This window comes from Haliotis rufescens, unplaced genomic scaffold, assembly GCF_023055435.1.
Source record: "Haliotis rufescens isolate VD_foot unplaced genomic scaffold, xgHalRufe1.0.p SCAF_5, whole genome shotgun sequence".
Taxonomy (NCBI): Eukaryota; Metazoa; Mollusca; class Gastropoda; order Lepetellida; family Haliotidae; genus Haliotis; species Haliotis rufescens.
This window is the reverse complement of record NW_025964223.1, coordinates 35,638,209-35,661,702: the sequence shown is the minus strand read 5'-3', so window position 1 is coordinate 35,661,702 and position 23,494 is coordinate 35,638,209. Positions and strand designations below refer to the sequence as shown.

General features: G+C 41.7%; 2 protein-coding genes across 7 annotated transcripts in view; one reads left to right on the top strand and one right to left on the bottom strand.

Moving 5' to 3' along the window:
• Nucleotides 1-3,460, top strand: part of LOC124114720 (transmembrane protein 39A-like) — an 80,227-nt gene extending 76,767 nt beyond the window's left edge. For all 3 annotated transcript variants that reach the window (XM_046475428.2, XM_046475427.2, XM_046475429.2), the window contains 2 exons: nucleotides 2,788-2,908; nucleotides 3,144-3,460. In XM_046475428.2, coding sequence (XP_046331384.1) covers nucleotides 2,788-2,908; nucleotides 3,144-3,371 — 349 coding nt within the window. In that variant the 3' untranslated portion in view covers nucleotides 3,372-3,460. The remainder of the gene's footprint in view (nucleotides 1-2,787; nucleotides 2,909-3,143) is intronic.
• A 954-nt stretch (nucleotides 3,461-4,414) lies between these two features.
• Nucleotides 4,415-23,494, bottom strand: part of LOC124114718 (unconventional myosin-VI-like) — a 163,744-nt gene continuing 144,664 nt past the window's right edge. For 3 of the 4 annotated variants that reach the window (XM_046475424.2, XM_046475426.2, XM_046475423.2), the window contains 4 exons: nucleotides 18,957-19,088; nucleotides 15,059-15,079; nucleotides 9,334-9,549; nucleotides 4,415-8,458 (listed from right to left, as the gene is read on the bottom strand). In XM_046475424.2, coding sequence (XP_046331380.1) covers nucleotides 8,268-8,458; nucleotides 9,334-9,549; nucleotides 15,059-15,079; nucleotides 18,957-19,088 — 560 coding nt within the window. In that variant the 3' untranslated portion in view covers nucleotides 4,415-8,267. The remainder of the gene's footprint in view (nucleotides 8,459-9,333; nucleotides 9,550-15,058; nucleotides 15,080-18,956; nucleotides 19,089-23,494) is intronic. The other variant, XM_046475425.2, reaches the window with a different exon arrangement.

Here is a 23,494-nt window from a genome sequence, read left to right as displayed (position 1 = left end):
ACTGGATACACCATGTATGTCTGCTGTCACTGGATACACCCTGTATGTCTGCTGTCACTGTGTAGTCCCTGTATGTCTGATGTCACTGGATACACCCTGTACATCTTGGGTCACTGTGTAGCCCCTGTATGTCTGCTGTAACTGTGTAGCCCCTGTATGTCTGGTGTCACTGGATACACCCTGTATGTCTGGTGTCACTGGATACACCCTGTATGTCTGTCACTGGATATGCCCTGTATTTCTGATGTCACTGGATACACCCTGTATGTTTGGTGTTCACTGTGAAGTCCCTGTATGTCTGCTGTCACTGTGAAGGCCCTGTATGTCTGCTGTCCCTGGATACACCCTGTATGTCTGCTGTCACTGGATACACCATGTATGTCTGCTGTCACTGTGTAGGCTCTGAATGTCTGCTGTCACTGTGTAGCCCCTGTATGCCTGCTGTCACTGTGAAGTCCCTGTATGTCTGCTGTCACTGTGTAGTCCCTGTATGCCTCCTGTCGCTGTGTAGCCTTTGTATGTCTGCTGTCACTGTGTAGCCTTTGTATGTCTGCTGTCACTGTGTAGTCCATGTATGTCTGCTGTCACTGTGTAGTCCTGTATGTCTGCTGTCACTGTGTAGTCCCTGTATGCCTGCTGTCACTGTGTAGCCTTTGTATGTCTGCTGTCACTGTGTAGCCTTTGTATGCTTGCTGTCACTGTGTAGTCCCTGTATGCCTGCTGTCACTGTGTAGTCCATGTATGTCTGCTGTCACTGTGTAGTCCCTGTATGTCTGCTGTAACTGTGTAGCCCCTGTATGTCTGGTGTCACTGGATACACCCTGTATGTCTGGTGTCACTGGATACACCCTGTATGTCTGTCACTGGATATGCCCTGTATTTCTGATGTCACTGGATACACCCTGTATGTCTGGTGTTCACTGTGTAGTCCCTGTATGTCTGCTGTCACTGTGTAGTCCCTGTATGTCTGGTGTCACTGGATACACCCTGTATGTCTGGTGTCACTGGATACACCCTGTATGTCTGCTGTCACTGGATACGCCATGTATGTCTGCTGTCACTGGATACACCCTGTATGTCTGGTGTTCACTGTGTAGTCCCTGTATGTCTGCTGTCACTGTGAAGTCCCTGTATGTCTGCTGTCACTGGATACACCCTGTATGTCTGCTGTCACTGGATACGCCCTTTATGTCTGCTGTCACTGTGTAGTCCCTGCATGTCTGCTGTCACTGGATACACCCTGTATGTCTGCTGTCACTGTGTATTCCCTGTACGTCTGCTGTCACTGGATACAACCTGTACGTCTGCTGTCACTGTTTAGTCCCTGTACATCTGATGTCACTGGATACAAACTGTATGGTGTCACTGGATACACCCTGTATGTCTGGTGTCAATGGATACACCCTGTATGTCTGCTGTAACTGTGTAGCCCCTGTATGTCTGGTGTCACTAGATACACCCTGTATGTCTGGTGTCACTGGATACACACTGTATGTCTGATGTAACTGTGTAGCCCCTGTATGTCTGGTGTCACTGGATACACCCTGTATGTCTGGTGTCACTGGATACACCCTGTATGCATGGTGTCACTGGATACACCTTGTATGTCTGGTGTCACTGTGTAGTCCCTGTATGTCTGCTGTCACTGGATACACCCTGTATGTCTGCTGTCACTGGATATGCCTTGTATGTCTGCTGTTACTGGATACACCTTGTATGTCTGGTGTTCACTGTGTAGTCCCTGTATGTCTGCTGTCAATGTGTAGTCCCTGTATGTCTGCTGTCACTGGATACACCCTGTATGTCTGCTGTCACTGTGTAGTCCCTGTACGTCTGCTTTCACTGGATACACCCTGTACGTCTGCTGTCACTGTTTAGTCCCTGTACATCTGATGTCACTGGATACAAACTGTATGGTGTCACTGGATACACCCTGTATGTCTGCTGTAACTGTGTAGCCCCTGTATGTCTGGTGTCACTAGATACACCCTGTATGTCTGGTGTCACTGGATACACACTGTATGTCTAGTGTCACTGGATACACCCTGTATGTCTGGTGTCACTGGATACACCTTGTAAGTCTGGTGTCACTGTGTAGTCCCTGTATGTCTGCTGTCACTGGATACACCCTGTACGTCTGCTGTCACTGTGTAGTCCCTGTATGTCTGATGTTACTGGATACAAACTGTATGTCTGGTGTTCACTGTGTAGTCCCTGTATGTCTGGTGTTCACTGTGTAGTCCCTGTATGTCTGGTGTCACTGGATACACCCTGTATGCCTGGCGTCACTGGATACACCCTGTATGTCTGCTGTCACTTGTTACACCTTGTATGTCTGGTGTTCACTGTGTAGTCCCTGTATGTCTGATGTCACTGGATACACCCTGTATGCCTGGCGTCACTGGATACACCCTGTATGTCTGGTGTCACTAGATACACCTTGTATGTCTGCTGTAACTGTGTAGCTCCTGTATGTCTGGTGTCACTGGATACACCCTGTATGTCTGGTGTCACTGGATACACCCTGTATGTCTGGTGTCACTGGATACACCCTGTATGTCTGGTGTCACTGGATACACACTGTATGTCTGCTGTAACTGTGTAGCTCCTGTATGTCTGGTGTCACTGGATACACCTTGTATGTCTGCTGTAACTCTGTATGTATGATGTCACTGGATACACCCTGTATGTCTGCTCTCACAGTGTAGTCCCTGTATGTCTGCTGTTGGTGTACAGTCCCTGTGTGTCTGATCTCACTCTGTAGCCCCTGTATGTCTTCTGTTTCAGGTGGTCGGAGCTGCAGGTGTGGCCACAAGGTGCTCTAGTCAAACATGTCAGGGGTTTGTTTAAAGCTGAAGGTATAAATGTCACAGCTGAACCAGGAAACAGCATGCATGGCAGATTTTATGTAAGTGGAATATTTTCTTTCAATTGTTGGAATATGTATGTTTATTACCATAATTAATACCTTGTGAAACATGGGCCCCTTTGTAAGAACAATATGATTCAAGACAAGTGTTCAGTAGTTTATGAAAATGCTTACAAAGCACACATGTAGTTATATTGGATATGTGCTGAGTACTACAAACAATGCCACATTACCAGCGAGTGTCTTTTTTTCATATTTTTTTTTAATTTTGCAGTTCCTGTTTCACAAGCCACTTCGGGTTATCAACTGGTTGCTAATCTTGGCCTGGTTGTTGGTGGCATATCAGTTTTTCCGCTTGCTGCAGTGCATGGAGTGGAGTCACATCATCTGCCTGGCTCTCATTCTGTTCTGTAACTACTATACATTATTTAAACTGATGAGGGACAGGTTCATTATGGCCAAGTGCTACAAGGAAGAAGAGAGTATTAACAGCAACTCTTAGCCTCAGATACTGTGTTGCCATGTAGCAATTGCAGTTTTTGTTGTGGAACATGTCAGTAATGTAATAAACGTGCTGTTTTTACAATGTAATTAATGTCTATGTGTTGTCATGTCAAATTGTCTGACCATGCACTGGATGAGGTTACTAATCAATGGCTTGTGTCTTGCAATGCTGCAAACAGACAGTCCAGATTGAAAGATATTACAAGATGTTGGCTCACATGACTTTCAAGTTCATCCCAGAAATGAAGAATGGGGTTGAGGTAAACTTTTAGCAGTACAGGGATCTTCCACACTGAAATCACACATTGGTTTGTTGAGATCATTAGCAACCTGTCAGAGTGAATTCCCAATGCTTATCATTTGTTTGCTGTCATGATTATTATTGTTACAAAGAGGCGGTTGTGTAGCCTCATGGTTAGAGCACTCGCGCGTCATGCTGAAGACCAGGGTTTTATTGCCCATTTCTGGTGTCCGTAGTTGTGATATTGCTAAAAGCGGTGTCAAAGCAACCAATTGCTTACATTACAATCATGGCTTTCTTCATGCAATTCCCTGAATGTTGAATTGAGCACATTCAAAAGCCAATATATAAGTAGCCACATATACATAATATGACACTAGTATCCATGGAGTGCTATCTCCTTTATAACCTGGGAAATGTTTGACACATCATGTCATAGGTATTCAAGATCATCATGGAGGCCTGATAATTCAAAAAGTATTTACTGTACATCAACGCAACTTGGTACACGTCTCCCTTGTAATGACACACAATCAGATTATGTGTCTCCTTTACAACCCTAGGAAATAATATTTGCACATTGATATGTCAAGTTGTAAGGTCGTCCTGCAGGTCAAAAACTTTCCTGACTAATTCAAAGATTTTCTGTTAGTTAATGAAACTTGGTATCTTTCATCATTATGGCAGGACACAGGTCTGAAAAGGTCAAGAGTGACATCAAGTTCACATTGAAACAAAAGTTTAAATCCATAAGTTAATTATTTCTGTTTCAGGATCTGTCGAACAAAAACAATGAAACATTTGGTGTCAATCCTCTTTATTCATTACACACAATACAGAGAAGCTTAGAATAGACTGAGTGACATGGCCAACAATAAGTGATGGTGCTGTAAACATGACCAAATTGTGCATACATTCACAGAGCTGGCCCAACAAAACACTTCATGTTTCATTTTGAACAGTTTCATAAGTAAGCTTTGTGTCCGAATCTGAAGTTCCCCCAACCACAAACAATTGACTTTCAGCTATTGGCTATATACCATTTAACCATAGGGTATCAGTATGCATGTGTACGTAGGATTCTGCAAAAGCCATGAAGAAAAAAAAGGGGTAAAATATAAATAAATAGGTGGGATTGTAAACTGTGACCCTGACCATTGGTATCCCATGTATTAACAGTAAGCACATGCCATATGTATGTGTCACAAGTGAGGCTTGTAGGCCCACAAGCTTGTCATGACCAGATGTGAAGATATACTGTGTGGCCTGAATTACCAGCAGCATAGGTTCAGCTTACATGAGGTTTCATCTGACCAAGCTGTAGCTTCATGTGACACCTGCCCCACAGCATTTTTCATTTATTCTACTCATAAATGGTTCATTAGGATTGCTTCTAATAATCTTTTCTAAAAATCATCAGAATTAGGATATTTGTTATGGGATCTAGCAAATGCTACAATGAATAGAGGATTCAGATCAGATGAACACTCATCCTATAACAAGCACTATCTTTTTTTAAGAGAAGGCATAATATTTAGGAAGTCAATTAACCTGAAATTGTAATGTTGCAATGATATACCTTACTTTACTGGTGGGCGACCTCAGAAACATCTTCACCTTTCTCATCCACATTTTCTTATAGAATATCATTTGTGCTTTTACTTAATTTCATACATACGTTACCAAATCAGCTCCACGGAGCATAAAAGCCAGTGTCAGGTTGGATGACCAGAACCTAAAACTGCCCTCGGGGGAATGCAATATTTAGGGTCTCAATGGATCAACACAAAACATCAACACACTTCACTTCAGACACAAACATACCAAATAACAGTACTTATATTCACTCTTGTACATGAACAAACAAATATTAATCTGTTAACAAGTCAACATGTTCCCTGTTGGTGTACAGACAACTGCATAGCACAGAGTATGGAGGGATCTGTGGGACAGGCACAGTGCAGTACACTTATCCTCTGGCTTGTATATAACCCACAACTTGTGGTACTCCAGGAAAACATGACAGTCACCATGTGCCAGGAATGATTGCAGTATCACTTGTACTCCATAAAAACATCTAAAAATATATCCTAATTGTTGGTGTGATCACAGGATAAAGGGATAAAAGAGGACTGAAATGTAAATATGTGATGTTATTCAGAACAGAATGATGGTGTTCCGATAAGGTGAAACAATAATAAAAATAGCTGGTGTAATTCTGCCAATCATCATAAAGATGGTTGACACTTGAATTATTTCATACTTGTAACAATAATCACATGAAGACCACAACATTGAGCCTACTGAGGCAGGGACATGTCATCAAATGTAGAGAACACTGTGGAATCACAATATAAGAATGCTTGATGGATTTTCATTTCAAGAGACAGTAGGACATAAATCGACAATGTAATCAAGTATTTTAAACAATAAATAAAAGTTACGACATAACAAACTACACAACTTCACAAGAAAATATTTGTATAAGGGAAGTTTCAAATGCAATTCCTTGAAAACATTCTCCCACAACCTGGTCACAACATGTTGGCCACAGGAGGCATGTGATGTCACCACCCCACAACATGTTGGCCACAGGAGGCATGTGATGTCATCACCCCACAAAATGTTGGCCACAGGAGGCATGTGATGTCACCACTCAGCAACATGTTGGCCACAGGAGGCATGTGATGTCACCACCCCACATGTTGGCCACAGGAGGCATGTGATGTCACCACTCAGCAACATGTTGGCCACAGGAGGCATGTGATGTCACCACCCCACAACATGTTGGCCACAGGAGGCATGTGATGTCACCACTCAGCAACATGTTGGCCACAGGAGGCATGTGATGTCACCACCCCACAACATGTTGGCCACAGGAGGCATGTGATGTCACCACCCCACAACATGTTGACCACAGGAGGCATGTGATGTCACCACCCCACAACATGTTGGCCACAGGAGGCATGTGATGTCACCACTCAGCAACATGTTGGCCACAGGAGGCATGTGATGTCACCTACCTAACAACATGTTCGTCACAGGAGGCATGTGATGTCACCACCCCACAACATGTTGGCCACAGGAGGCATGTGATGTCACCACCCCACAACATGTTGGCCACAGGAGGCATGTGATGTCACCACTCAGCAACATGTTGGTCACAGGAGGCATGTGATGTCACCACCCCACAACATGTTGGCCACAGGAGGCATGTGATGTCACCATCCCACAACATGTTGGCCACAGGAGGCATGTGATGTCACCACCCCACAACATGTTGGCCACAGGAGGCATGTGATGTCACCATTCCACAACATGTTGGTCACAGGAGGCATGTGATGTCACCACTCAGCAACATGTTGGCCACAGGAGGCATGTGATGTCACCACTCCACAACATGTTGGCCACAGGAGGCATGTGATGTCACCACTCAGCAACATGTTGGCCACAGGAGGCATGTGATGTCACAACTCAGCAACATGTTGGCCACAGGAGGCATGTGATGTCACCACCCCACAACATGTTGGCCACAGGAGGCATGTGATGTCACCACTCAGCAACATGTTGGTCACAGGAGGCATGTGATGTCACCACCCCACAACATGTTGGCTACAGGAGGCATGTGATGTCACCACCCCACAACATGTTGGCCACAGGAGGCATGTGATGTCACCACTCCACAACATGTTGGCCACAGGAGGCATGTGATGTCACCACTCAGCACCATGTTGGCCACAGGAGGCATGTGATGTCACCACCCCACAACATGTTGGCCACAGGAGGCATGTGATGTCACCACCCCACAACATGTTGGCCACTGGAGGCATGTGATGTCACCACTCAGCAACATGTTGGCCACAGGAGGCATGTGATGTCACCACCCCACAACATGTTGGCCATGAAGTGTTAAGTCTCCAACAGTACTGTCTCCTGTAGATGTTATGCCACACAACATGTTATTAACATGTAAACATTTGTTTGTATTGTCTAAGTCTAATTAATCAGTAATCCTCCCGACCTGCACTGGAACTAAACTGGTAATCTGTTCTGATGCCAGAAACAAAACATAACAACAGGGCATGCCAGCAGCCTACCTTCTACCTGAACACAACTAAGTACAAATAAAACATGCTATAGTCAATACTTACATTCTAAAACACACTTAACAATAATAAATCTTTGACAGTATTAAAGATTGGTTTCGCAAAAAAAGGCTGGTGTAAAGCTTTGAATTCAGTATGTTTCAATAACATTTAACAAAATTGCCTACATAATCAAAGAGAGGCTCAATGTTAATTGACCAATAAATGTAGTATACCAACCATCAAATATTCCCTCATACCAAATAAACAAGCACATACCAAACTAGAGGTGTATAACAGTCACTCTACTTCTTAAACAGCACTTGTTCTTCCTGTGTGTCAAACTGAACTAAGATGTTTTGGGTTCACTTTGTCAAGTTCTCACTGCCACCTGATCTCAGGAGAAATGTCATCCTTGATCAATTGTTTCTGAAGGTCACTGCATGGACAGTAATATGGATTAGTTATCTGTGTCTGTGCTCAGTAAATCAAGCCTCATATACAAATATGCTCTTTCACCATGTTATAAATACTCTACATCTGATATGCACTGAACTAATTAAAATAATTATTTAGTAATGCCTAGTTTCTTTTGCAGGTATTTTGAGGAGACTCTCTGGGAATTCTTCTTTAGAATAGCTCCACCATCAAATTTGCTCCACTCCTCTTCAAACTCATTCTCCAAAATTTCAGCTCCCTTCCGATTGGTTAAACCAGTTTCCTGTAGGCTCAGTTCACACATCTGCATGTCATCCACACCTGCAGGGGAAAGTCAACAGTCAGTGTACCATTGCTCTGGTAGCTCCAGACAGTAAGCAGTGTCATACACAGCCATCATATAACAAATACATTGTAACCATGTTTAGTTATTTCTGAATAAAAGTTTACCCACCACTTATAAACTGACCAAATAAAATGAAAAGAAAAGGACTTTGATTTTTTATTCCTCATAGAAACTTGAGTAGATGTAAAATCAGGAACACCTCTTCCTTATGTGTATCACTTCTAAATGCCTTTCAAATCCTACACTACAGTAACAGTTATCAGGAAGATGCAACAATACAATAGTAGCTCATCTAAAATCTGGAATATTATGATCAGTAGAGTCATACAAGGGTGAAAAAGGATATACAACAGATATAACAGAGATCTCTACTAAACAGACTTCCTCACAGAACAACTTGAGAGTACTACATGACCAATGGCACTATCGATTTGATACAGGAAAACATAATTTGTTGTTGTAAGTCATACCAAATTGCACTAAGATACATGAAAACTGATGACATTTTCAATATTGGTGCCATGGCAACCAGGTAAGATCAGGTAAGAATTTTGTAAACACTGTAACCAGCATCATTCAGGAAAAAATAATTTTCAAAACAGATGGTGTTACGATGTGTAAATTGGTGGAATGCATGTCATTGTGCCTAAAGGGCATGGATCAATGCCTATGCTGTGAGTCACTGTTTATTAACAGGCTGCCGTGAAATAGATGACTTAAAATTTTTTATTGCTGCCTGAAGCATGAAACTGCACTCAACAATAACCAGTACACAGATCACTGATTTAATGCTTAGACAGAGTCACCAGAAGTACTCACTATTCTCTGACAGTCTGCTGAGATCACCTACCTGCCAGAAAGAGAACTGGCTGTTTCCCAGGGTAACACTCCATCTGTCTGGCTATCCACTGACCATCAAAGTGGGCAAACCAGAAGCCATGTTTCTTCTCCACACCTCCATCTCTGTACTCGTCTGCTGGGCGAGAGAAAGGGATCCGGAAGTAGCGTTGTTCTGCCTTCGCCTGGGAACTGGCCTGGCGTGCTGGTGCCATAGACATACTCTCAGCTGGCAGACAATAAATGGTCACAGTTATTCTCTCATTCCTAGATATCAGCAGATTGCACAAAAGACAAGGTAAAAGGATCAATTAAGGCAACAATTTTACTACGTACTGTGTCAACAATACATTATAGACACAACAAAGTCAAGAACCAGGCTAAAGTATTATTCAGCATTTACAATGAGATCCCCAAACCGAAGGGACATATTCCGATTGTGCCTGAAGACTGTAGATGTTGTTGTATGTTCTGCCAGCTGTCCTACAGATTTTGATTTCATGCAAACATCACCTAATCTAATGACATGTGACATACTACATATATCCCATGTGCAGACAGTGTATGTGCTACATATATCCCATGTGAAGACAGTGTATGTACCACATATATCACATGTGAGGACAGTATGTTCTACATATATCCAACGGGAAGACAGTGTATGTGCTATATATATCCCATGTGAGGACAGTGTATGTGCTACACATATCCCACGGGAAGACAGTATATGTGCTACATATATCCCATGTGAAGACAGTGTATGTGCTATATATAGCCCATGTGAGGACAGTGTATGTGCTACACATATCCCACGGGAAGACAGTGTATGTGCTACATATATCCCACGTGAGGACAGTATATGCAACATAAATCAATGTAAAGACAGTGTATGTTCTACATTTATCATATGTGAAGACAGTTTAAGCCATAAGAAGACAGTGTCTACAGGGGTCTACAAAATAATGTTTTATCTAGCGTACATACACATGCAGCATCTCTTGCAATATCAGTAAAATTTACATGCACATGACCATCACCCTGTCTGCCCAACCTTTCTTCACAATTGCTTATACAAGACTTTGTTTATCACAAACCAGTTGTTCAATACTCCACCAAACACCAGATAATACTGTAAACCTTGAAATTAATGCGAGCGTGAATTTAATGCGAAAAATGCAAGTAGTCTTTGTTTGCATTTATTAAACTTCGCATTTATGTCTCCAATATTACTATCAACAATAAGAGCGAGTCACTACACACTTTGGATAGTGGAAATACCAGTTTGAATATAAACACAAACACGGTTTATTGAGCAGCAGTTGTAACAAGTATATAACAATGTCATTCAAAGAATAGAAATAGGAATTACACAATAGGCATCCGGTGACTTATCACTGCTGGGGTCAAGAGTTCTACCCACTTGTGTCAAACTAGGCATCACTGAACACTCCAGCTGTCCAGACAGATGCCACCCATGCAACACTTTGTGAAAGGCTGACATGACCCAATTCGCACAGATAGGCTTCATCACACTCCTCAGATCTATAGCCTTTGTCCTGTCATTTGCCTTCAAGCTTGTTGACACCTCTGCATACCAATCAGGGAATTCTTGTTGGTTCAATTATTTTATTGCCTTTGAACTTCCTTCATGTCAGTCAACAGAATACACATTTAAACTGTGTTGTGTTTTAGAAAAAACACTGTTTATTGTTTTTACAGAAGTGCTCTACTCAGTGCTAATAAGCAGTGCTATTTGCTGTTTGATTGGATTAAGGTAAAGGTTGGATTAAAGGGGCACTGATCTAACGCAATTCCCCGGACTGGTTATTGCCTTTGTTATTGTTTTTTTTCCCGTGAGTACCCGGATGATACGCAACGCAACTGAGCGTGACCAGAGACTGGGCTACCGTCTGCAAGGACAGCTAAATAAACTTGGAGGCTGGAGGCAATATTTGTTTTACGCATTTTTGCATAAACACTGATTGGTTAACCGTGATCTTTAAAGATTTCGACAAAGGGTGCATGTTAATTAATTTCTTCAGCCTAAACTAACAGACAAAAAGAACGGCGGAGCTCATCGGATGTCGTCATTTGGAAATACCCCAGATGGTTATAGTTTAACACTAAAAAAAGTATCCATGCAGTGAAAGCATTTTCGGATTTCGGATTGCGTCGATAATACGATTACTACTCCCTTGTTGTCATCCATGTTTTCTCATATAACCCTATACTTGTGTATTTGTCGTCATTCACTTGATGCTCAGTTAATTAATTTATTACAGGTACAATTAGTGGTAGCACCACTTAGATTACCTGACAAAGGTTCCCATTTGGCATTTATTGTGTCTGGGGTAATTATTTCAATCTAAATCCAGCTTTGAAGTGAGGTGAAATGTGTGTTATGTAATATGCACGTGGCAGACCATCAAGAGGTGAATGATCAGTTGATTTACTTTTTTTTGTAAATCAACGGATCGTTCCTAGTCATCAAAGGATTAACAGAAAAAACGTTGATTGATTAATCACTGTTATCTTGCACAGTGGATATGTCAAAAGTGAGTGTTTACATGTCTAGGTTTACTCAAACAAAGGGAATACACTCATATCATGGCGTGAAGTGCCGATGTATAAAAAACATACTTTGTTCAAAGGGTTAACTAATAATACGTTGATTGATTGGTCATTGTTATCTATCACTCAATGGATATTTTAGGAACCGTGGACGTTATGAAAATAGTTGTCACGTGGGCTTTCTCAGCTGACCCTTGAGACTTGACACCTATGTGAAACACCTGAAACAATCCAAGTGATCAGTTGAGAAACGAACACGGGTTATAATATCCCGAAACGATATATATCTTTTAAAATATGTGATTGTTACAGAGACACGTGACATCGAATAAGTTTCTTTGTACAGCTGCAGACGAGTGGGATATTGTTCCTTTGTGTGGATATTTACAGATACATTCTTCGAACAAGGAAGCTGCTGCCTAAAATTTATACACATAAATTTGGTAGGTTGTAATTATGGTATTTGCATTTTGTTTTCCTTCTTTAGCTGTAGCATTGAACCGATTTGTCCTTGTTTCTTAACGTCTTGGTTGGGAAATTCTTCAATGCGCGATAGACGTTGTTTTCACAGGCCTTTTCCCTTGTAGGCGTGTATATATTACCGTCAATTTGTAAAATGTGATTCTCTCAGGCAATTTATAAAATGTGTAAATATTTCAGTCATTTTGACTAAAAAATCTGTCCAGATTGATTAAGACGATCAAAAGGGCCTACAAACATTACAACAGATTATTATGTAGGATTAGAAGCCAAACAACATAGAAATGTACTTTTCAACGTAACATTTTCAGTCTCTTGGTGATGACATTAAACATCAAAATGTTTGGAATTCGTTATCATAATAACACAGATGAAAAAAATGTTCAGTCACTTTGTTAAATAACTGAATATTTAGGCGTTTAAAAATTTTGAAAATGTTACACATTTTGACAGTAAAAAATATACCCACTATCAAAAAGCAATGGTCAGGTGAAATATTTACTTTGTGTTGCAAGTCAAAATAGTGTAAACGAAAATCGCAAAATTACCAAGCAAGTGACTTATCAAAACTTCGTCACCATTACCGATGCTATCCACAAAGATACTTACATTTCCTTATTATCTCGAAAACTGTATTTCATTTTGTTGATCAATGTGACCATACGCCCTTATTACTACCCATACAAGTGACTAATGGGCTTACGAATGGCGCAGCAGAGGTCGCGAACTAGTCTAGATTTCTGCTATACATCCGGGAACTCACTGGGAAAAAACAATAACAAAGGCAACAACCAGTCCGGGGGAATTGCGTTAGATCAGTGCTCCTTTAAGGTAAGGATATGTATCACTGGGGAGGGGGTTTGGGGGAGTTGTATTGATATTGAGTTGCATTTTTGGCTAGAGGTCAGCAGTCGTAATAATTTGGAGACGCATTAATTTCAAGGTATATAGTATTTGTTACACATACTCACTAAAGCTGACCACTATACAGTACACCAGTGTGTTCTGGTGAGTTGGGGCAGTAGGCTCATGCAGGAGCAGATGCCACCATATAAATGAGTATATACAGGAGTGAAAAAAAGGTGGTTTTATACATGAAACTTAATTAACACCTGTCTTGCTGGATATTTGCACCAGACATGCTGATGCTTGTGAAAGTGACAATAAACACTGTTTTACATCTTTTAGCCAGGTCAAATCAAATAATCAAATCATGTTGCAATCAGAGGTACTTATTGTGATTTTAAACCTCTGATTGACCAATTTGAATTAGGTATTTCCAAATTCATGGTATAATTCCCTTAAATATGACAATACCATTGAGTAATCTCAACTTGCTCAATCAATGACCAAACTCTATAATTTACTCCTCACAGAGGTCAAACGGCAAAAGCTTAGCTTTCAGCTGGAGGTACCTGAAATGGCCATCTTTGGCAGGTATTCACAGGACCTCAATAGCTGAGATGAGCCAAAAAAAAGTAGGAAAAGTCCATGTCAGGAAACCCGGAGCCTGCCAAAGGTGTGAACAAGGTCTAAAGACCAGAGACACCGGGTCGAGTCCAGGTACAGGGAAGCCAAATAGGCAGGACCCTAAATTGGGTACCAGTGAAGGAATGCCAAGATCGAGAGGATTTTCGAACATCAACATTATAGGGTTCAGGGGAGTGAGTGAGTATGGTATTACGCCGCTTTCAGCAATATTCCAGCAATATCACGGTGGGGAACACCGGAAATGGCCTTCACACATTGTACCAATGTTGAGGGGTTCAGGGGAGCAAGTTCTTGTCCCACCCATAATCGAAGAAGAGACTGATTATGGTGTTACACGCTCAATCTCCATGGGAGGAGGGGCACCATGGCTGTTGAGACAGGCAGCAGCAGAGGCACACTAACACCTCATGATAACATATCTTGGGAGATGAAGTGGAGCCCCGCAACCTTAATGATTTAGCTGGTGTCTCGAAAGAATGAGAGGACAAACAATTTGTATCCCCCCCTCTCTACCCTGCATGCTGAGTACTGCTCTTTCCTGAAGCAGCTGCAGAGACATACTCCTCATGCTCCACCCATGTAGCTTCATCTCAGCCCACACATAAGCATGTAGCCTTCCTGGCAACAAGACAAACATAAGGGGTGTATCTCTTCATCCTTCAGAGGGAATGAAATGATGGTCCTGGTGGCAAAACATCCATGCACAAGGTACAATGCCAGAGCACAAACTTGTCAAGTGCGCAAAGTGGAAACACATCGGCCCAGCACAAGCCAAAGCTGAGAGAAATTAGGAACCTGGTGGTTCACATGCGCTGGTCACAGCAACCGAGGATGGCCCCCAGGTAAAAGATAAGGCTTTACTGTTTTACCTCTTTGAGGAGTACACACTATGGCAATGAAAAGTAAAATTAATGGTTATTTCTAACATTTAGCCTGTGGTGCTTTTTGCAACATCATTGCAGCCAATATTGATTAATTGTGACTATGGATGCCCATTTTAGTTCCACAACAAGAATGGAGTCACCACTGGGTGATAATAACAGATTGTTTCATGATTGTAGGATACAGCGATGTATCAAACAGTGCTTTAATACATCTCATCACACTTAACAGGGAGTGTCTTGCAGTGATATATAGGGGGAAGGGTGGGGAAAGTAACATGCTGAAGGTTGGGATGGAGACACCAGGTAACTCACCAGCCCTAGAAATTGGTGGTGCTGAAAGAACAACACCGTTGTGACAACATATCAGAATCACCAACATTAACATGCACAAATCAGCACAGACAAAAAGCAAGAAAAATCCATCACAATACAAACAGTTGCTTCTTTTGATGCCGCAGTGCTACACTGACAACTTGTCATACTATCTATATAAAAGAAATAACACAGACAAGAACACAACACACATCCATAACCACAAACACCTACATCCATCACCACAAACACCTTCCCACACAATGCTATGTGTGAATGTGTCATCAGGATGTTACCCTCCCGCTTGCAGCAGACCCTGTACATTATGTCATCAACACATCACTGGCTCATACAATACTGCTTGCAGCAGACCCTGTACATTATGTCCCCAACACATCACTGGCTCATACAATACTGCTTGCAGCAGACCCTGTACATTATGTCATCAACACATCACTGGCTCATACAATACTGCTTGCAGCAGACCCTGTACATTATGTCATCAACACATCACTGGCTCATACAATACTGCTTGCAGCAGACCCTGTACATTATGTCATCAACACATCACTGGCTCATACAATACTGCTTGCAGCAGACCCTGTACATTATGTCATCAACACATCACTGGCTCATACAATACTGCTTGCAGCAGACCCTGTACATTATGTCATCAACACATCACTGGCTCATACAATACTGCTTGCAGCAGACCCTGTACATTATGTCATCAACACATCACTGGCTCATACAATACTGCTTGCAGCAGACCCTGTACATTATGTCATCAACACATCACTGGCTCATACAATACTGCTTGCAGCAGACCCTGTACATTATGTCATCAACACATCACTGGCTCATACAATACTGCTTGCAGCAGACCCAGTACATTATGTCCCCAACACATCACTGGCTCATAAAATACAATCAAGCCCATGTATCAACAATGGGCATACAACAGCCACACAGCCCTGTAAGAATATTACTATACTCCTGTATGTGACTGATCTAATGCAGAGGGCAGGAGGAACCAACACATGACACTTTATGAAAGTACCATATTTTCTATATAGTATAGTATAGTGCTCACTTTTTTTCATTATACACAAATTATGAGTTTTGATGTTTTTTCCCCCCATGGAAAGACATTACCGTGACCACGTAAAATCGGATATACCATGTCAACAAATCCATACTGAAGTACGCAAATTTTTCATGTAATTACACTGTCTGGCTATAAAAAGTGTTCTTTGTATATCTGGACTTTGTAACTTATTTCATTAATTTTATTCAAAATTTCCTTTTAATATTGTTTTAATTAATTTCGGTGAAATCGTGTGTGAAGCAATCGGAAGATCGCACAACTCACCGTTATTAACAGCAACCACGGTCAGATTACCGCTATTGACGCCTTGAAACGAACTTTAGTTGACAGAGAATGGATACATATATCATAAATGCCATACTTTGAATCGTTAAAAGTCATATATTTTTTTTTGTTGGACCAAAGACGTATGTATATACGTCCGTGGTTGGACGATTCTATGTCAACACGTAATTCTCGCGATCACATGCACGGGAGCCTTGACGGTGAATGGTCAGACTGGTTCCATGTAAAAAACAATACCCGGCAATAGCGATCAGCTGCTTCGCTTAGGGTTATTATTATTTCAAATATGTTTTGTAAAAGCTGCATCTAAATTAACAAGATATTGGAATATATTATTGCTGATAAAAAAAAAGTTTCAGATACAATTTTTGCCGATCCTTGCATTAAAAATACCGTAAAATTATATCATTGGGTGTGTCTTGACCGAATCACCGGTAGATTCCAAGAAAACGTGTGTACAGCTGATTGCTGTGTCCGGCTTAGTTTACGAGAAAATACACAAGGTAATCTTAATCCCTGGATATAAAATAATGCCTAGTAGAACAAAAAATACAATTTAAACGGTAAATCAACATGTCTGGTTATTTTTTATCTCAAATTTCGAATTTGTAATGACAAAGTTTCTCATCACCTGTTCGTTTGCCGGACTTCGCTGAAGGGGAACGGTGTAATTTTTTTTCTGCGCATAATATTCAATTTTTTTTTTAATTTTAAATATTGAATCCGCTAGAGGGGGGGTGCACATTATACATGGGTGCGCACTATACTCCAGAAAATACGGTAATCATTTTTATTTTTGTTTTCGATTTTGACTTAGATTGCAAAATAAAAATATACTGAACAGCATTGAAAACGCACCACCATGAAAATGGATGTATTTTTATCTGGGCTTAAGTCATATGAAAATATATAAGTGAATGAGTAATGTACGACGTTCTGGACGAAGCATGAAGAAGAACAGCTCGTCAAAACACATTCCTAAATTTTTTGTGAGCGAAATCGCCAAAACACAACAAATTGCGTGCACATCATGGAAAACGTGTTTTGTTTCACGGGAAGCATGCAGAATAAGGCTTAAAAAGACAGACTTTTAAAAGCCACATCACTTGTTGCTGCAGACGTTAAGGGTACTGACACACGAAATGCCAAGATTAACAGCAGAGGAACGTGAACGTGCCTTGGGCATGCTTCAAGTTGGTACGTCAAGTAGAGTCGTTGCACAACGGTTTCAATGCCATCATTCAACAGTCCTCTGGCTACTGAGCAGATACTAGCAGACAAGAACCACCAGAGATCGACCACGTCTGGGTCAACGTCGTGTAACTACACCACGTCAGGATCGCCATATTGTTCGTCGGCATCTTCGTGATCGTACACTTCCGGCTACCAGGACTGCAGCAACCGTACAAGGCTGACGGAATTGATCAGTGCTGACACCGTACGTCGACGTCTCCGCTCAGCAGGGCTACGTACTCGACGTTCAGATGTTGGACCCATACTCACTGATCGACATCGAAATGAACGTCTGCGTTGGGCCAAAAGGCATCGCCATTGGAGATTGCGGCAGTGGCATGGTGTGCTGTTCTCTGTTGAGTCCCGTTTTCATTTACAGAATGCTGACGGTCGACTACGAGTGTGGCGTCGACGTGGAGAACGTTACCAAAATGACTGCGTTGTACAGACAGATCGATGGGGGGGGAGGGAGTGTCATGGTGTGGGGCGGCATCAGTCATAACCATCGAACAGAGCTCCATGTTTGTTGTGGAAGAGTGAATGCCCTTTACTACAGGAATAACATATTGGCAAATCACGTCATCCCATTCTTTCATCAGCACCAGGATATGCACACCTTCCAGCAAGATAATGCAAGAGCGCACACAGCAGGTGTTTCAACACAGTACCTAGCGAACAATAATGTGCCTCTGCTTCCATGGCGAGCCCTGTCACCCGATCTATCGCCAACTGAACATCTATGGGATTACCTGGGTCAACGCCTCTCACGTCGTCTGCAAGTATGCAAACATCTGAATTATTGTCCTTATAATCTTCATTTGAATTCCATTCCATTGTTTGTAGGAGGAAGATGTATGTGTTGAAGCTGAACAAACATTAGTCCACTTATTGTCACACCAGCTGCTTTGTTCAATACTTTTAATGATACCTGTCACCAAAAGTCCTGTGTCTCATTATAAAAAGCGATGTTAATGCTACAACTACAGTATTAAAGTCTGTGAAAGTACTGATTTTGGTAGCAGTAAGATCACTCTGTGGTTCAAGGGCCAGGTGTACCCCAGTTGGACTCTGTAGTTAAGTATCAATCCTGCCCCTAACTGCAGACTGTCACACACAAGAACACAAAGCTTTGAAAACAGACTTTCGACATGTCACATCCAAGTATTACGTAAGACGGAGGGCATCTGAGGCTACTGGTTGAGAAACTTTGCCAGCCTGTCACAAATATACTAGAGTAAAACAAGACATTGAGGAAATCAAACAAAAACATACCATTTTGCACCACACCCTCTGGGGCTCGCTGTTCATCCTTGTCCGTGCGCTTCTTGTTCTTGGATTTCCATGAATGGTAGACCTTGAGGCGGCGGTGAAACTCTTCCCGACAGGAATCAAGAAGTTCCAGGTCTGTGAACACATAAACAGATGGATGACACAATGTGGGAAACAGTCTGCATTTGCTAGTATACTCAACAACAAACGTTCCTGTGACACCAATATCTTAGGGTATTTTTCAAACAAGTAAAGTTTGGTTTTCAATATTGAAGTACATGTATGGAATCAAGTCACAAAAACGCAACTGCTACAGAAAAGCATGCATTCCATGCAAAAGTTGACTTTTATGCAAGCCCCATGCATTCCACTACCCAAGAATGGGTATAAAAACATGTGCGTTAAAGGGATTCCATATGCATTGTTTAGCATCGTGCTGACAACAACCACTCAGAAAAACAACAAAATTACGCAATTATTCAACATTATGAAATGCCATGCCTGTCCGAAATGAGCATCTGCGAGCCATTGGTATGCTTGAAGAAGGATCAAGTCAACGTGATGTTGCAAGACAATTTAACGTCCACAGAAACACCATTTGGTGTTTATGGCAACGTTGGCAACAGACAAATGCAGTCAGAGACCATCCTCGGAGTGGCAGGCCACGCATAACCAATAATCGACAAGACAACTGGATTCGAACAACACACCTACGAAATCGATCCAGCAACAGTGACTGCAAGAAGCATCCCTGGCCTTCGACAAATATCTTCACAAACCGTACATCGTCGCCTCAGATGTGCAGGGGTTGTCGCCAGAAGACCTGCCAGTCATCCCATTTTGACAGGAAACCACCGTCAAGCACGTCTACAGTGGTGCAGACAGCGTCTACGCTGGATGGCCATGCAGTGGGGAAAAGTTCTATTCACTGACAAGTCTTGTTTTCACCTCAGCCACAGCGATGGACGGATTCGAGTGTACTGATGTCGAGGTGAACGTTACGTCAATCATTGTGTCTTGGAAGAAGATCGGTTCAGGGACGGCAGCGTTATGGTATGGGGTCGGATTACAGCAAGACAGATGACCCGTTTGATAGTGGTAGAGGGAAATCTCAATGGACAGCACTACTGCGATGAGATCATCAGCCCTGTTGTTCTACCGTTTTTGTGTCGTCATGGCCCAGGCATTACCTTTCAACATGACCAGCCTCATATTGCTCGACTTGTTCAGGATTCCCTTCAACAAAGCAACGTGAATGTCATCCCCTGGCCGGCTCACTCCCCTGATCTCTCACCAATGAAGCACATGTGGGATGAGATGGATCGGCGCCTTCGAAGTCAACCACGTGTTCCACAGTCACTCCAGGAACTTTGAAACATGCTCCAGCAGATATGGACAGATTTCCCACAGGACTTTGTGTGACGCCTGGTCGAAGATGTATTGCTTGCATCGCAACCAGAGGTGGACACACACGCTATTGATTTGTAAATTGACATTTTGGCATGTTCATGTTTTTTATGAAATCATGCATTTTCTGAAGTCAGTATGGCAAATTAAACCATTTGAACACTTACAGGAGTCTTTTATCTGTTGCAAACCGAAATTGTTTCAGATTTGGTAAAAAAACATAACTTTGCATTAAATCTTATTCAATGTCACAGGAACTTTTGTTGTTCAGTATATTTGCCTCTTTGTACATGTATGGATCTATAATTTAAAAAGTATCTGTTCAAATAAAAAATACCAAGGCATACATGTTGACACCTTTTGCAAGAGCCAACATGGGAAATTTTACAATAAATTATATATTCTTAGACTTATATCTGACACAAAGCTTTTCTTCTTTCAATCCAAAGTAGAAACTTCTTCTGAAATGTATGTTTCCAGCTTCTAAAATTAATTCACCTGTACATACCTCACATCACCATGGTCACCTCCCAACATCTGGGTCGTGCATGTTTTTCATGCTGGTTGACCCACTTGGGCTACTCACATGCCTTTCCCAGCAAACTCATTCTTTTTCAAAAGTGTATAGATGAAGGAATTGTGATGTGAGGACGGAAGGGTTGGGATGTAAAGTGTGAAATTGGATAAGTATAACAATATGCAATTTATTGTAATATTTCCAAATTTATCATATCTTATCCTATCTCACACTATGTATTTATCCGCAGGATATATATGAGGAAGCAGGAGCTTAACAGTGGTACAATATGTAATAAAGTAAAAAACTTGAAGATAGGAATAAAAAATACTCTCTCAAAGAGTGTTAAGATCCTGATATGCGAACAGAGGAAAACTCATGAAGTCGGGTACAATATGTGTTATATGTTCATAGGGCCAAGCCGAACGAGTATGACTTATATTTGAGAAGGGATGTACCCATTCGTCGAATCTACAAGAACGTTAGCATTGGCCGGTCTGGCATCTCTTTTAATGCTTCGACAACCTTTAATCATGCTTGTGGATGCTTAAACCGATGGATTAAGATGTAAGAGGAATGATCGACAATATCCACAAAATGATCATCAATCCACTACCCAGCAAACATACTTAAGGTAGAGGTGTGTGGGATAAGGGGATGATTGAGTGGATGGATGAAGATGTAAGAGGAATGACCAACAACATCCACAAAATGATCATCAATCCACTACCCAGCGAACATACTTAAGGTAGAGGTGTTTGGGATAAGGGGATGATTGAGTCGATGGATTAACATGTAAGAGGAATGATCGACAACATCCACAAAATGATCATCAATCCACTACCCAGCAAACATACTTAAGGTAGAGGTGTTTGGGATAAGGGGATGATTGAGTCGATGGATTAACATGTAAGAGGAATGATCGACAACATCCACAAAATGATCATCAATCCACTACCCAGCAAACATACTTAAGGTAGAGGTGTTTGGGATAAGGGGATGATTGAGTCGATGGATTAAGATGTAAGAGGAATGATCGACAACATCCACAAAATGATCATCAATCCACTACCCAGCAAACATACTTAAGGTAGAGGTGTTTGGGATAAGGGGATGATTGAGTCGATGGATTAACATGTAAGAGGAATGATCGACAACATCCACAAAATGATCATCAATCCACTACCCAGCAAACATACTTAAGGTAGAGGTGTTTGGGATAAGGGGATGATTGAGTCGATGGATTAAGATGTAAGAGGAATGATCGACAACATCCACAAAATGATCATCAATCCACTACCCAGCAAACATACTTAAGGTAGAGGTGTTTGGGATAAGGGGATGATTGAGTCGATGGATTAACATGTAAGAGGAATGATCGACAACATACACAAAACGATCATCAATCCACTACCCAGCAAACATACTTAAGGTAGAGGTGTGTGGGATAAGGGGATGATTGAGTGGATGGATTAAGATGTTAGAGGAATGATCGACAACATACACAAAACGATCATCAATCCACTACCCAGCAAACATACTTAAGGTAGAGGTGTTTGGGATAAGGGGATGATTGAGTGGATGGATTAAGATGTAAGAGGAATGATCGACAATATCCACAAAATGATCATCAATCCACTACCCAGCAAACATACTTAAGGTATGTGGGTGTGGGATAAGGGGATGATTGAGTGGATGGATTAAGATGTAAGAGGAATGATCGACAACATCCACAAAATGATCATCAATCCACTACCCAGCAAACATACTTAAGGTAGGTGTGTGTGGGATAAGGGGATGATTGAGTCGATGGATTAAGATGTAAGAGGAATGATCGACAACATCCACAAAATGATCATCAATCCACTACCCAGCAAACATACTTAAGGTAGAGGTGTGTGGGATAAGGGGATGATTGAGTCGATGGATTAAGATGTTAGAGGAATGATCGACAACATACACAAAACGATCATCAATCCACTACCCAGCAAACATACTTAAGGTAGAGGTGTTTGGGATAAGGGGATGATTGAGTGGATGGATTAAGATGTAAGAGGAATGATCGACAATATCCACAAAATGATCATCAATCCACTACCCAGCAAACATACTTAAGGTATGTGGGTGTGGGATAAGGGGATGATTGAGTGGATGGATTAAGATGTAAGAGGAATGATCGACAACATCCACAAAATGATCATCAATCCACTACCCAGCAAACATACTTAAGGTAGGTGTGTGTGGGATAAGGGGATGATTGAGTCGATGGATTAAGATGTAAGAGGAATGATCGACAACATCCACAAAATGATCATCAATCCACTACCCAGCAAACATACTTAAGATAGGTGTGTGTGGGATAAGGGGATGATTGAGTGGATGGATTAAGATGTAAGAGGAATGATCGACAACATCCACAAAATGATCATCAATCCACTACCCAGCAAACATACTTAAGGTAGGTGTGTGTGGGATAAGGGGATGATTGAGTCGATGGATTAAGATGTAAGAGGAATGATCGACAACATCCACAAAATGATCATCAATCCACTACCCAGCAAACATACTTAAGGTAGAGGTGTGTGGGATAAGGGGATGATAGAGTCGATGGATTAAG